General features: G+C 53.2%; 1 protein-coding gene and 1 long non-coding RNA gene across 6 annotated transcripts in view; one reads left to right on the top strand and one right to left on the bottom strand.

Moving 5' to 3' along the window:
* Positions 1 to 326: 326 nt before the first annotated feature.
* CACNB4 (calcium voltage-gated channel auxiliary subunit beta 4) overlaps positions 327 to 12735 on the top strand; it is a 75445-nt gene continuing 63036 nt past the window's right edge. For all 3 annotated transcript variants that reach the window (XR_010432057.1, XM_064661734.1, XM_064661736.1), the window contains exons 1-2: positions 327 to 426; positions 499 to 582. Coding sequence is in view for 2 of the 3 variants with exons in the window: in XM_064661734.1 (XP_064517804.1) it covers positions 418 to 426; positions 499 to 582 (93 nt within the window). In the remaining variant the exon portion in view is untranslated. The remainder of the gene's footprint in view (positions 427 to 498; positions 583 to 12735) is intronic.
* On the bottom strand, positions 4158 to 6588 carry LOC135417488 (uncharacterized). 3 transcript variants are annotated; one of them, XR_010432062.1, is made up of 3 exons: positions 5778 to 6567; positions 5526 to 5684; positions 4158 to 4371 (listed from the first exon to the last, which is right to left on the bottom strand). It is a non-coding gene; the product is annotated as an uncharacterized LOC135417488 (long non-coding RNA). The 3 variants fall into 3 exon arrangements; XR_010432061.1 differs by having other exon boundaries at positions 4158 to 5684; positions 5778 to 6588; XR_010432063.1 differs by having other exon boundaries at positions 4158 to 5684; positions 5783 to 6588.

The raw sequence follows: 12735 nt of genomic DNA, 5'->3' as shown, positions 1-12735 counted from the left end.
CATCCCTTGTCCCCAGTCCCTCTCCAGCTCTCCTGGAGCCCCTTTAGGCCCTGCAAGGGGCTCTCAGCTCTCCCTGGAGCCTTCTCTTCTCCAGGTGAACCCCCCCAGCTCTCCCAGCCTGGCTCCAGAGCAGAGGGGCTCCAGCCCTGGAGCATCTCCGCGGCCGCAGCGCTGCGGGACGGGGCTGTGGGAATGGGGACGGGGCTGTGGGAATGGGGACGGGGCTGTGGGAATGGGGACGGGGCTGTGGGAATGTTCTCCCGGGGTTCTCGTTCCCAGCCCCGCCCCGGGGCCGCCCCCGCCCGCCGCCCCCTCCCCAGCGGCTCCGCCCCGGCGGCGGAGGAGCCGGGCCGGGATCCGGGAGATCCGGGATCAGCGGGATAAGCGGGAGAGCCGGGCAGCGGCGATCGGGGCGCCATGGCCGCGGTGGGTGCGGGGTTCGGGGGGCGGCAGCGGGGGGGTGGCGGTGCCGCGACCTTGACGCTTTGTCCCCCGCAGGTGACCAGGGGCACCGCGACGCGCCGCAGCCGCCTCAAGCGCTCGGACGGCAGCACCACCTCCACCAGCTTCATCCTGCGCCAGGTCAGCGCCCGGGGGGCTCGGCGGGGGCTCGGCGGGCAGGGGGGGCTCCGGCCCGGCCGGCCCGGGGGAGCGGGACCTGCCGGGCGCGGTGCCGCAGCCCGGGGATGCTCCGGGTCCGCCTCAGCCGGGGATGCTCCGGGTCCGCCTCAGCCGGGGATGCTCCGCGTCCTGCTCCGGGTGCGGGGCGGTTCGGGCTCGGGGCAGAGCTGGGATATCCCCGGGAGCTGCGGAGCGCGGCCCCGAATCCCGGCTGGAGCGGCGGTTTGACGGGATGAACTCGTGGGTTGTCCTCGCCTTCCCTTCCCCGGCTGCGCCTGAGCCCTCGGGCTGCTTCTCTGGTTATTCCCCGTGACGCCCTGGGCGAGAGGGGCACTTGTCGCAGGGAATGGAAGCTGAGGTTTTAGCGAGCTCCTGACTTTAGGATTTCTGGGAAGAAAATGTTTTAAAGGTGTCAAGAGCATCAGCAGCTCAGCTGGGGCTCCTCAGGGCTAATTATACAGCCCCCTGTCCTCCCCCTGGCACTGCAGGAGCAGTGGTTCCATCATGGAACCCCCTGGTAATAGTTCCCCTTTCCCTTCCCTGTTTCCCTTTCCCTTCCCTGTTCCCCTTTTCCGTCTCTAATCCCAGTCTCCCACTCCTGCCTGCCCTGAGTAAAAGACAGACTGACATCCCGAGCCTCCCTGAAGCATCACTCTCACCTGGAAGAGGCATCTCAGAGGAAATGTTATTAATTTGATTTAAAAGGAGAGGAGGTGGAACATTTCCCAGAGCACAGACCTGTATCCCAGATTCCTCGGTGACTTTAGCAGAAATTTAAGGAAGCTCAGGGAAAGCTGAACTGGGCCCTGGATGGATTTGGGGACACTTGTCATGTGTGTCGTGCCCAGGCCGTGGCAGCTGCGAGGTCGGTCTGTCAGGGACAGGGATTTTAATGACCCGGGGAAGTTTGGTTTTGCTTTGTGGCATCTCCTCGTCAGCTCCAGCCCGGAGCAGAGCCAGAGAGTCCTCGTTCCCAGGGTGACATGTGAGAGCCTCAGCAAGAATCTGCTGCTCAGTGTGATCTCAGCCGTGGAAATGGGAGCTGAAACAAGGATAAGGGAATATAAAGGCAGTTTTGGGATGTGTTGGGATGTCGAGGAGCTGTTGCCGTGGGCCCTCCTGGGGGGTGTCCCAGAGAAGCTCGGTAGGAATGTTGTTTCCAGAGGTGGATTTTGTGCCCTGTGGAAATGGAGGGTTTGTGATTTAGGCAGAGGGTCATCAGCGTCACTTGGTGTCTGAGGGAGCAGGACATGACGTGGGATTTTGGGAGCCTGGCCTCTGCCAGTTGGATTTGGGAGGACAGGAGGATCCACTTCTCTCCTGACCCCTCCTGAGGGGGTTGATTTACACACTGGAAGGGCACTGCCAGATTCTAACAGGAAAATCAGGTGCTGGGATGTTTTCCCTGTCCTTCCCTCCCACTGGGAAGTTTTCCCTGATAGCAACCAGGCTCCACCAGCCACAGTGGGAGGTAAAGTCCCACCAGCAGGGATTAACTCCAGGGAACACTGTGCTGGTTGTAGGGCTGATTTAAAAACAAACAGGGATTCTGTCAGTGAGATCTGCAATAAATGTCCCAAAGGACTTTAAACCTTTCACAGAGCTCGTATGTGCTAAAAATTGAGCACCAGCTTCTCGTCTAAGTCCGAGATACCCATGGAAATTGTATCCTTGGTTTCCTTCTGTGTCAGGAGAGACGCAGCTCCCCGGGATTTGAACTCATTATTTGACTTTTCATCGTGTTACATTTAATGTCTGGCCTCTCGATCTAATTTAGGAAGGGGATAACGTTTGGACAATTTTTGGGTTTGCCTTTTCGCCCACCCCACGTGGAGAGAAAGCAAAGAGGGTCCGTGGGGCCGAGTCCTGTGCGTGGCCACAAGGACAGAGCTCCCAGCTCCATGTGGGAAGCTGGGGGTGCCCCTCGTGTCACACGTGCTGGAAATCGAGGGGATGATGTTTCAAACCCCCAAAGAGCTGCCCAGGGAGGGAGATCCTCGTGTCCTGGGGTGACCTGGAGTGCAGGATGTCCCCGGGGGGTTGGTGACATGGCCGAGGCTGCGACCAAACCCGGTGCTGGAGGAGTTAAGTGTGGCCCTGGAGCAAGGAATGGGTGCACCAAACTGTCCCTCTGACGTGGCAGGTGCTGCTCAATTATAGTGAAGAACCCCCTTAAGGGACAGAAGTCAATTATAAGACACTAAGTAGGGCAGCTGAAAACATGTGCTTGTAATTCCACGGGATGCTGCCGGAAGAATTCCTGGCTGTGCTTTCTGGAAGGTTTTGTCTTTCTGCCCCTTGTTGTGTGACCTGTGACCACACACAAGTTGTTTTTTCCCTTGGAATTCTGGTGGCATCGCTTTTGCTCCCTGGGATTTTTTTTTAGGGAATTTATTTCACTGAGGAAAGTGAAGTGACCTGTGGAGAACAAGTGACAGCAGGAGAGGAAACGGCCTCAGAATGCACCAGGGGGGGTTTAGGTTGGATATTAGGGAAAATTCCTCCATGGAAAGGGCTGTCCAGCCCAGGGCACTGATGAAGTCACCTTTCCTGGAGGGATTTAAAATCCACGTGGATGTGGCACTTGGGGACGTGGGTTTGTGGTGGCCTTGGCAGTGCTGAGGGTTGGACTTGGTGGTCTTGGAGGTCTCTTCAGTGTCAGCCTTGTAATGAAATCTTCTTGATTCCAAAGAACCAGTGGAAATCCTTCCCAAATCGTGGCAGAGATTTCAAGTGAAGCCACTGAGTGTCCCTGTGCAGTCCAAGGACATTTAACTTCATGTAAAACTATATTTAGACAGGCAGTTTATTTCTGGAAGGGTTTTTTTTTTGCTGCTTATTTAGAGATATTTGAAGTTAAAGCCAATTTTCTTTTAAGACTTAGTTACACCTGGTGCTGCATCTCTGGCAGTGCTTGTGCTTCCCCTTTTCAAATGGCATTTTTCCTGTGTAGTCCTGAGAGGAAAAGGGAAAGAGCATTTTCTATTCTTAGAGCAGCTCTCAGGCTGTAAGAACACTTTAAAAGGTTGGTGACACTCGGATAAAAAGGTTCAGAATCTTTATGAAGAGTTTCGTGGCCTTGTTTCCAGCTGAGTTTGTGTGTGGGAGGGGGTTTGGGGTTGTGGTGTCCTGGGCAGGACCAACTTTGGCATCTCAGTCCCACATCTTTTTGCTCAATCAAGCACAGGTAGTTCTGGCTCAGGTTTGGTGGGGGGGTTGGGGTGTCTGAGCTCTGTTTGTCCTTTCTCAAGTGTGAAAACCTTCCCCTTGACACGGGAAAGTCTGAGGTGTGGCTTCACCTGAGGGCTGGGAGAGATGGGATATTGGGAAGGAATTCCTGGCTGGGAGGGTGGGGAGGCCCTGGCCCAGGTTGCCCAGAGAAGCTGTGGCTGCCCCTGGATCCCTGGAAATGTCCAAGGCCAGGCTGGAGCAACCTGGGCTGGTGGGAGGTGTCCCTGACCCAGGGAGACCCAGCACTTGGTCCCTGCTCACGAGTGATGTGTGGGGGCAGCTCCAGTGACCATTTCTTACTGAACTTTTCAATGTGCATCCAATTTATTCCTCCAATTTTGCTATTTTTTTCTTAAAACCATTTTGCTCAGCATGAAATGAGACCTCAGGGTGTGACCTTGGCACTCTGGTCTTCGTTACAGTTTTCCAGGATGCAGGAGGTGGGTGTAGCTGGCAGTGTGAGATCCATTCCAGGGGGGACATGCAGTGATCCAGGCATTCCTCAAAATCCAGCTCTGACTAGGGGGATAAAACACAACGTGCAGAGGAGCAGCTCTGAGTTCCAGTCATTCCCCAGGCTGAGCTCAATTCTGCGATGAGTCATTAATTTCTAAAATACAGCTTTACTGTCATGGAATGTGATTATTCCATAAGGCTGTTATTTTTCTCTGTGCAGCATTTAGAAGCTCTTTAAGCATTTGACAGGTGAATAAAAGATTGAGCCCTCTCTCCAGAGAACAGGAGCCTCGCTGGCACAGAGGTGACATCGCCCTGAGTCGTCTCAACTCGGGGTGCTGAGCTCACCCAGCAGCTGCAGCTCCCAACTCAAACCATCTTACAAAGTAAAAGCAGAGTAGATTTACTTTGTAAAAGTACAGCTTTTACTTGGCAAGTGTACGTTATTTAGGTTAAATCAAAAAGGGAGGTTGAGGCTCAAGCTGAATGTCCCCGGGGTGTCTCGCTGCGGTGCCCCAGCAGCCAGGGGAGCTCCCCTCGGTTTGCAGGTCTCTCTTGCACCACAAAGTGAGCTTACAGAAGGTCCTGTGAGCTGTGGGGGGAAGCAGGGTTTTCTACCTTGTCACAGAATCATCAAATCATGGAATGGTTTGGGTTGGAAGGGACCTTAAAATCATCCAGTTCCATGGGCAGGGACAACTTCCACTATCCCAGGTGGCTCCAATGCCCATCCAGCCTGGCCTGGGACACTTGATCCTATTGCTCTGCCAGTCATGACAATCAGGATTTAACTCCCAAATCCCAGAGGTGACCTTTGAAGCTGGTTTTGTTCTCAGGGCAGGGCTGAGCCCCATCCCTATTGTCCCTTGTGCAGGGGCTGTGCCAGGTGCTGGCACTGGGATTGTGCCACCACAGCAGGATTTCCCTGGGTCAGCTTGGAGAGCTTCCATGTCTCCTGCCAGCTGGAGAGAGCCCATCCCACCACTGGGCCCAGCTGGGTTTGGACCCTCGGTGAGGCTCCCAGGGTGAGGAGAAATGAGGAATTCCCTCCTGGAATGAGGAGGGTCAGGCAGAGCCTTCCCTCCAGCTGCGTGTTCCCATGGTGGGAGGTGCTGCACCTGGGCAGCTCCAGGTGAGCCCAAGGGTTGGATCATGTCTAGATGACACCTCTCCATAATTTCCTGTGGGGATGAGGTCAGAGTGATGGGATACACAACTCTTTTCCCCAGTTGTCTTCCGGTGTGGCTTGAGGGGCGGGTGGACTTGGAGCGTGTCCCCCCTTCCTGGGTGTCTCTGCAGGGCCAGGAGCTGGACTCTGATCCTTGTGGGTCCCTTCCAGCTCAGGATATTCCATGATTCCATGAACCTTCACAAGGCTGAAATAACAGCAGGAGGAAACTTAAATGGATTGTTTTAATCAAAAAACAAAGAGGAGGAAACTTGGCTTCTCTCCTCAGTTCTGCCCTCACCTCACCTGACCACGATGAAGCCACCAAGGCTTCTGCACATTCCCTTCTCCCTCTGGAAGGCCATGTGTCTGGGAATCTCTGTGTCACCAGGAGGCTTAACTGAATGTTTCCCCATGTACTCATCGACTCCCCAGTTCAGTTCCCACTTTGCGTTCCCTCAGAAAAGGGGAAGGATGTTGTGTGAGGGGGTGTTTGCAAGCAAACAACGACCCCCACCGTGCTCTCCGAAACAAACTCCCCCAAATGATGGTTTGGAGTTGTGTCTGGAGCCTCTGCAGCCTTTGGTTCACTGAGTTCTGTCTGTGGGGAGCCCTTGCCTGTCCTTGGTGCTCCCTGAGCGTGGCCGGTGCTGCCCACGGAACTGGAACAGGATCCACGTCCTGCCCGTGGAATTGGAACATGATCCGTGTCCTCATGGATCCCAGTGCTTGTGATTGGATTCCTCGTGGATCCTGGTGTTTGTGGTGGGCACCAGAGCACAACAACAGCCCCCTGGGATTGTAGAAAGGCTGGGAGGCGACGGCGAATGGGATGAACGGGATCCTCTTTGTGGATTTGATGGAGCCGCTGCCGTGGATGCGCAAAAGTCTGAGCCTTTGGAATTCTCCCTTTAAAAATCCCGTGTCCTGCTCTCCTGGCAGATGTGCTGACCGGCTTATTGTCTCCATGGCAACAAGGTTTGGGTTTTAAGATAGCCTGAAGTCACAGAAGAGAACCGGGGTATTAACAGAGCGGGCAGTGTGGGTACGGAGGGAAAACGGGATGGGGCTGCTCCTCACCCCAAATCCGGGTGTTTGGGATTGCCTGTCTCCCTGCTCCGACTGGGGGTGTTTGTTTACATGTGCTTTTGGAGCATGACCTATAAAATGAACGCTCCTCAGTCGTGCAGGGTTGGTACAACGAGGCATTTGCATGACTGGAGTGAAAAAATGCCGGAGCGGTGACACGGAGCAGGGAAGAGTTAAAAAGCAGCTCCACCAACGTGCAGGGCATAAATATGTGTAAATTTATAGATCATTATAGATATATAGGCTATGAATGCACAGTGTTCTTGCTGTAATGAGGAGATTGGATTCAGAATTCCTGCGTGACCCGATCAGCCCCGGGGCAGCTCCATCCCCTCCTCCCATCCCTCCTTCCAGTCCCACCAGTTTGCTTTGTACCCCCAGTGTGGTGTGGTTCCAGGTGGAGCCCTGGGAGGAGATCTGGGAGCTCTGGGATGTGCCGTGGTTTCTATGGACACCAACGGCTCGTGTCAAACACGATCCGATGGGATTGTGCTGAATGTGGAGGAAGCAGAGTTGATCACGTGGGGCTCCAGACCCAGGGCTGCTGAAATATGTTCTGTTGCCTTGAAAGGAGTGTGGTAGAGACAGAAATAGGGTTGTTGTTTTTTTTTTTTCCTAAATTCCTTAGGTTTTGGGTGACGCACAGAGTCGGGAAAAAGAGCTTCTGACCAGGGTGAGGTGGGAAAGCCTGGTGTGGGTAACCTCCAAAATTCTGCTTTAATAAAGCAGAGCCCCAGGAAATACAACTGCCATGGTAAAAAATATCCTGTTGGAGGAGTTTTTGGCTGATACTCCAATGTGATAAACACAGTCATGGAATCATGGGATGGTTTGGGTTGGAAAGGATCTGAAAGATCATCTCATTCCAACCCCCTGCCATGGGCAGGACACCTTCCACCAGCCCAGGTTGTTCCAGCCTGGCCTTGGACACTTCCAGGGATCCAGGGGCAGCCACAGCTTCTCTGGGCAACCTGTGCCAGGGCCTCCCCACCCTCCCAGCCAGGAATTCCTCCCTAATCTCCAATTTGAGCCTTTTGGAAATCAGTGTTGGACAACCTGAGAGTTGGAGTGACGACGTGTCTCTCCTGCTGTATTAATTTTTGGCTGCTGGTAACGAGGTCTCCAAGTTTCCCGAGGAGTGGAGTGGCATGAGGAACAGCAAGGACTCTCCTGCCTCCTCCTATCCCTCTAAAAAAAATGGGAATCTTCCTTAAAACACGTGGAGGAAGGTTGGAGATCCCTCCCTGCCCTGATTCTCTGCCCTGGACACAAATAAAGTGGATTTTTGTGCCGAGGGCCCCCGTGACCTTCCACAGCTCCCACAGCGTGTCAGAGGTGCTGTTCCCGCCCGGCTGTTGGGAATTTCGGTGTCAGCATTCCCATGGAAGTGTTCCCACCCCAACCCCTCTGCTCTGAGCTGTTTGCAGAGCGCCTCGGGGGTGGTTTTGGGTGAGATCTGGGCTGGAGGGTGTTAAACACTGCAAGGAACCAGGGTAAAAGTACATCCTGGTAGTTCCACTCCATTCCCAGGGAACGAGAAACCCTCCGCGCTCCGTTTCCGTGGCACTTCTGAGGAGGAATGTCACGGTTTTAGGGAAAACCTTTTTTTGGTCTCAAGCAAAGATTTAATGTCCTTAAATAAGAGTCTCTTCAACACTGGATCCTGGTGGCTTTGCAGTGCTTGGCTCTGGGCTGGGACACCTTTTCCTGCAAGGAATAAGCTGTAACCTGCCTTTGGTTTGCCTCGTATCCCATTTTTCCTGTCATTTGTGGGGTTTTTGATGGTCATTCTCCGGGCTGGTGGTTTCAGTGCTTGACCAGCAGCTCTTTCCCAGCTTATATAACACATCACATTCCCAGTTACACATTTGGACAGTGGAAACTGCCCCCGTGTCCTGATATTTCCGGAGGTTATTGCACTTAATGCATTTTGATATCCCTGGAAAAATCTGAGATCCCGAACCAGCCAAACGCCTCAGGTCAGAACTTTGAGGGCACCTTTTGAAAATGCTCACTCCTTTGAAAGAAAATATCCTTTTATTGGGATACTCTGGTGTCTCAGCCAGTGATATCCCATTAATTTTCCATGTTTCGCCTGGAGAAACGTTTCCAGCGGTTTGTTCTGTGGGAGGAAGAAGAGGCAGCTGCACGTGGCACCTCTGTAATCCAATTCCTGTTGGATCTGGAGACGTGTCCTGCTGCTTCCATGAAGATCTGCTCTCCTACCAGTCCTTGGGTGGGAATACACGGGGGGTTGTGAGCTGAAACCAAGGATTGGGACACACCAGGCAGGAATCACCTGCCTCATTCCTGGTGTTGGATCCAATGCTGGACATCCCAGGCCAAGAGCATCCAAGAATCCAGGCACCTGTGGAAGTCCATTACCCTGGTGCAACCCCACAGGATTTTCTGGGTGACCTGAAGCAACTCAGACAGCTGGGATTAATCAGGAGAATCCCAATTCCCAGAGGAAAACCTCACCTGTGACTCCAGTAAGCCTTGATACCTACAGAGTTCCGTGTCCCTTTCCAAAGAGAAAGGTGGATTACCTGATGATTTTCCAACCAAATGACACCTTTGATTGGATTTTCCTTACCCAAATCCCTGTGGTGTGGTGTGTTCTCCACTTCCCACCTCATGGGTCCAGGGGGGACCTTCTCCTCCACAAGACCTTGGTGCCAACACGTGGGCCAGAAATGTTCTGCTCCAGTTTCTCTGAGGGGTTTCTGGAGGCCTTTCATGCCAAAGTCACTTCGTGCTTCCAAGTTCCCAAGTGGGATTTTTGCCTTGGGAATTGTTGGGGTGGTCATTCCTTGGGGGATCTCTTAGCAACTGGAACTGGTTTTCCCATCAGGAGACATTTCGTGACCTGGTGGGTTTTTTTCCCTCCTCTCTTTTATTGATCTGGGAATGATAAAAATTCTTGGGCATTTCTTGGGGCTTAACGAGCAGTTGAGGTTAATGGCCTGAGACTGTTAAATACCAGCCAGACATTAAATCTTCCAAGTTCCCAGGAGCAATTTTGGCTCATATTCCCTTGGAGTCCATCCGTCTCAGCCAGGATCCCACCTTGGCTCTCTGTGCCAGGGGTTGGGTTGAGCACAAGTCTCTCCTCAGGTGACCCTTTGGTTTGGCTCTTTGCCTGCTCTCACATCTCTGCTTCAAGGGAAAGTTGACATCAGGCATTTCCTCTGGGAGGGACATCCCGGGGATTTGGGGCTGCTGCTGTTCCAGCATGGAGGACCCGCAGGAATTGTTCCCCGTGGACTCTTGGAGTCATTCCATAGGAGCTCTGGGCAGGAGGTCACCACCCAGCCAAGGATAAGATCCTTACTTCCCATGTTGTTATGAAACAAAACGAAGGTGGAATAACTCCTACAAAACTATTGCATTAATCCTGACTCCTGGGCTGTTCCAGCCTGGGATGAAGGATCCAGGGATGAGCTGCATGACAGGACAGTAAAATGCAAAAGGAGACGAAAGGCAGGAATACAGCTGTCCCTCTTTGGATCACCCTTTCTGCAATTCCAAAGCAGGAATTCCCAGTGCCAACACCGAGCCCCAAACACCAACCCCAGGGAGAGGAGCCCGAGCAGCAGAGGCTCCTTTATTCTTAGCCACATTCAGCAGTCAGGAGGGAGACAGTATTTGCTGTCAGACGGATTTCAGAGCCCAAAAGCACATTAAAAATAAAAGAATGAAGGAAGCCAAGCCTTGCTGAGCAGAGCACACCCATCTGTGGGACTGCAGAGCCGGGCCCTCCTCCGGGGATTTTTATAATAACTCGCCTCTCCTGGTAAATGCTGAATTAATTTAGGTAGGTTGGTTTTGTCTGCTGGTAAATGGGATGAAGAGGAGCCTCCTTCAAGGACTCATGGAATGGTCTGGGATGGAAAGGGGCCTTAAGGCTCATCCAGTCCCAGGTGGGCAGGGACACCTGCCACTATCCCAGGATGCTCCCGTGGTTTGGAGGGTGTTGTTGCAGCCTGTGCTCCCTGACAGTGAGATAACTGAGGTCCATCCCCACACCACCTGGGATCTCTCCCAGCTCCACGTGTCCAACGTGCAGCTCCTTCCCCTGGAGGTGCTTCTGCCTCTGGGGATGGTTCAGTGAGGGGTTACCACTCCCAGGCAGGAGAAACAGGAGGGTGAGGAATTACAAGCCGGTGTAATTTAGGCAGGAGCAGCGCGGGGGAAATCTCAGCCCACTCCCGTTCCACATAAATTATGGATGTACCGCCTTGGAAATAGCTCCAGAGGGTGGTGGGATTTTTTTTTTTTTTGGCTAATGAATCATGCCCTGAATTCCTACAGTACCTACATTGACTCAAATGTCTCCTTTTTGCCCCACCTTTATTTTTGGACCCTCAGTAAACTTTTGCTGAACTTGCATTTCCGGGGGTTTCTTTATTTTCCTCCCAACAGACCCGTTCTTTGGAGACCCTGTTTGGAAAAGGGGGCTCCTAAATTTACTCCTTCTCCCAGAGCCTTCCCATGTGAGAGTTCCCATCTTGTGCCCTGGAGACCTCTGGAGAGATCCCTTGGCTGGTTTTTAAGGATCTATGGGATTAAATGTGTGCTCAGGAAGGTGCAGCCCGCTCTGGTGTCCCTGCAATCCATGGATATGGGATTTTTGGAGCTGTAGCCTTCCAGCCAAGGTCATGGGCAACAGAAAACCTTTGGAACTGGGTGAAGAAATGAAGGAGTTGGAAACAATTCCTGAAGAAAGCGAAGGATGGTGCTGCCCACCATGGATTTGGGGGTGTGCTCTCTAGAGAGAATATTGATTTGGCTCTAAGTGAAGTTTGGGGTGGTCAGAGGAGTGCTGTGTGTATCCCTTGGAATTATCCATGAGGAATAAGAGGGCAGCAGCCGGGCTGAGACCTGAGCTCCTTCCACGGTGAGACCCTCCCCCAGCAGGGAGCGGGTTTGGGAAGGGCTTTGAGGAGGACGTGGAGGGTGAAAAGCGGTTGGTTTGGAACACGAGGAGATGGCACAGCTTTGGGGGCCTGAAAGGAGCCGCTCCAGGGATACGGAACGGGCAGGACAGGGCGCCGTGGGATTCTCATGATAATCAGGGTGTGGGAGGAGCAGCGGAGGCACCTCGGGAGGGGGTGGGATGAGCCCCGGCAGGGAGGGGGGAAAAAAGGCTCAGTGCTGAGGGAGGGGGTGGCACTCCTGGAAAACCATTTGGATTTTGCCGAGGATGCGGGAAAAGATGCTAAAGACACGCACTGGGAATATTTGATTGTCATATGGCAGCAGCCTGCCTGGGATATATTTAGTTTATCTCCCGTGTGGCTTCGTGAGGGTTCTGTGCATTTTCCCCCGGTTTATGTCACTTTTCCCCCCATTTTATGTCACTTTTTTAAGCACAATTATTTCTATTCCAGTAGAAGGTGTCCCTGCCCGTGGCACAGGAACAGGATGATCTCTAAGGTCCCTTCCGACCCAAACCAGGCTGGGATTCTGTGATTCACTTCCACATCCAGCACAGCCAAATATCACAGCACTTGATATCAGGCCCTGGCCATGTGTGATCCAACCACTGACGAGCTCTGAGTTCATTCCCAGCACTAATTCCGGGGGTTTGGGGAAGCTCAGCTAAATCTGGCTGTGAGGTGGCAGCTTTTTTCCCCTTCAGTCCTATTTTTAGCCCGTGGTACATGTATTTTAATACAACCCCCACACAGAGCACACCGTGCAGATGGTTTCTGACTCCCCAGTGTCCCCTTTCCGGTGCCACTCATTAGTTCTGTTCCCTCCATGGGACTCCTTTGGCAGGGGGTGAAACCCTTTTTGTGCCTCGAAAGCACTTTTTGTTTTGCACCTAAAAAGCGACTTTTCAGGGCTGGGCGAGCTTCAGTTATTCCTGTGGAAACAAAAATGCTGTGCAAAGAGGAAAAAAAAACAAATTTCAAAGCATTTTGGGGAATCTGTGACCACCTGGAGGGAGTGGCTGTGAGGGAGCAAGGAGGAGATGCCACCACCCCTGGAACAGCAGATCCCGAGGGATCCTCCTGGATCTGCCTCCCACACTTGCTGCAGGGTCCATGGTCGTGGCAGCTGGGACTTGGTTTGAGCTTAAGGAGGTTAAACTGGGCTCAGGGAGGGGGGGGCTTGCCCTGAGCATCTGTGTCACATCTCAGATTGCCATCAGGAAATCCCAG

Source organism: Pseudopipra pipra, chromosome 7 (genome assembly GCF_036250125.1).
Source record: "Pseudopipra pipra isolate bDixPip1 chromosome 7, bDixPip1.hap1, whole genome shotgun sequence".
Taxonomy (NCBI): Eukaryota; Metazoa; Chordata; class Aves; order Passeriformes; family Pipridae; genus Pseudopipra; species Pseudopipra pipra.
The sequence above is the reverse complement of the archived record's forward strand: the minus strand, read 5'-3'. Positions and strand labels throughout refer to the sequence as shown.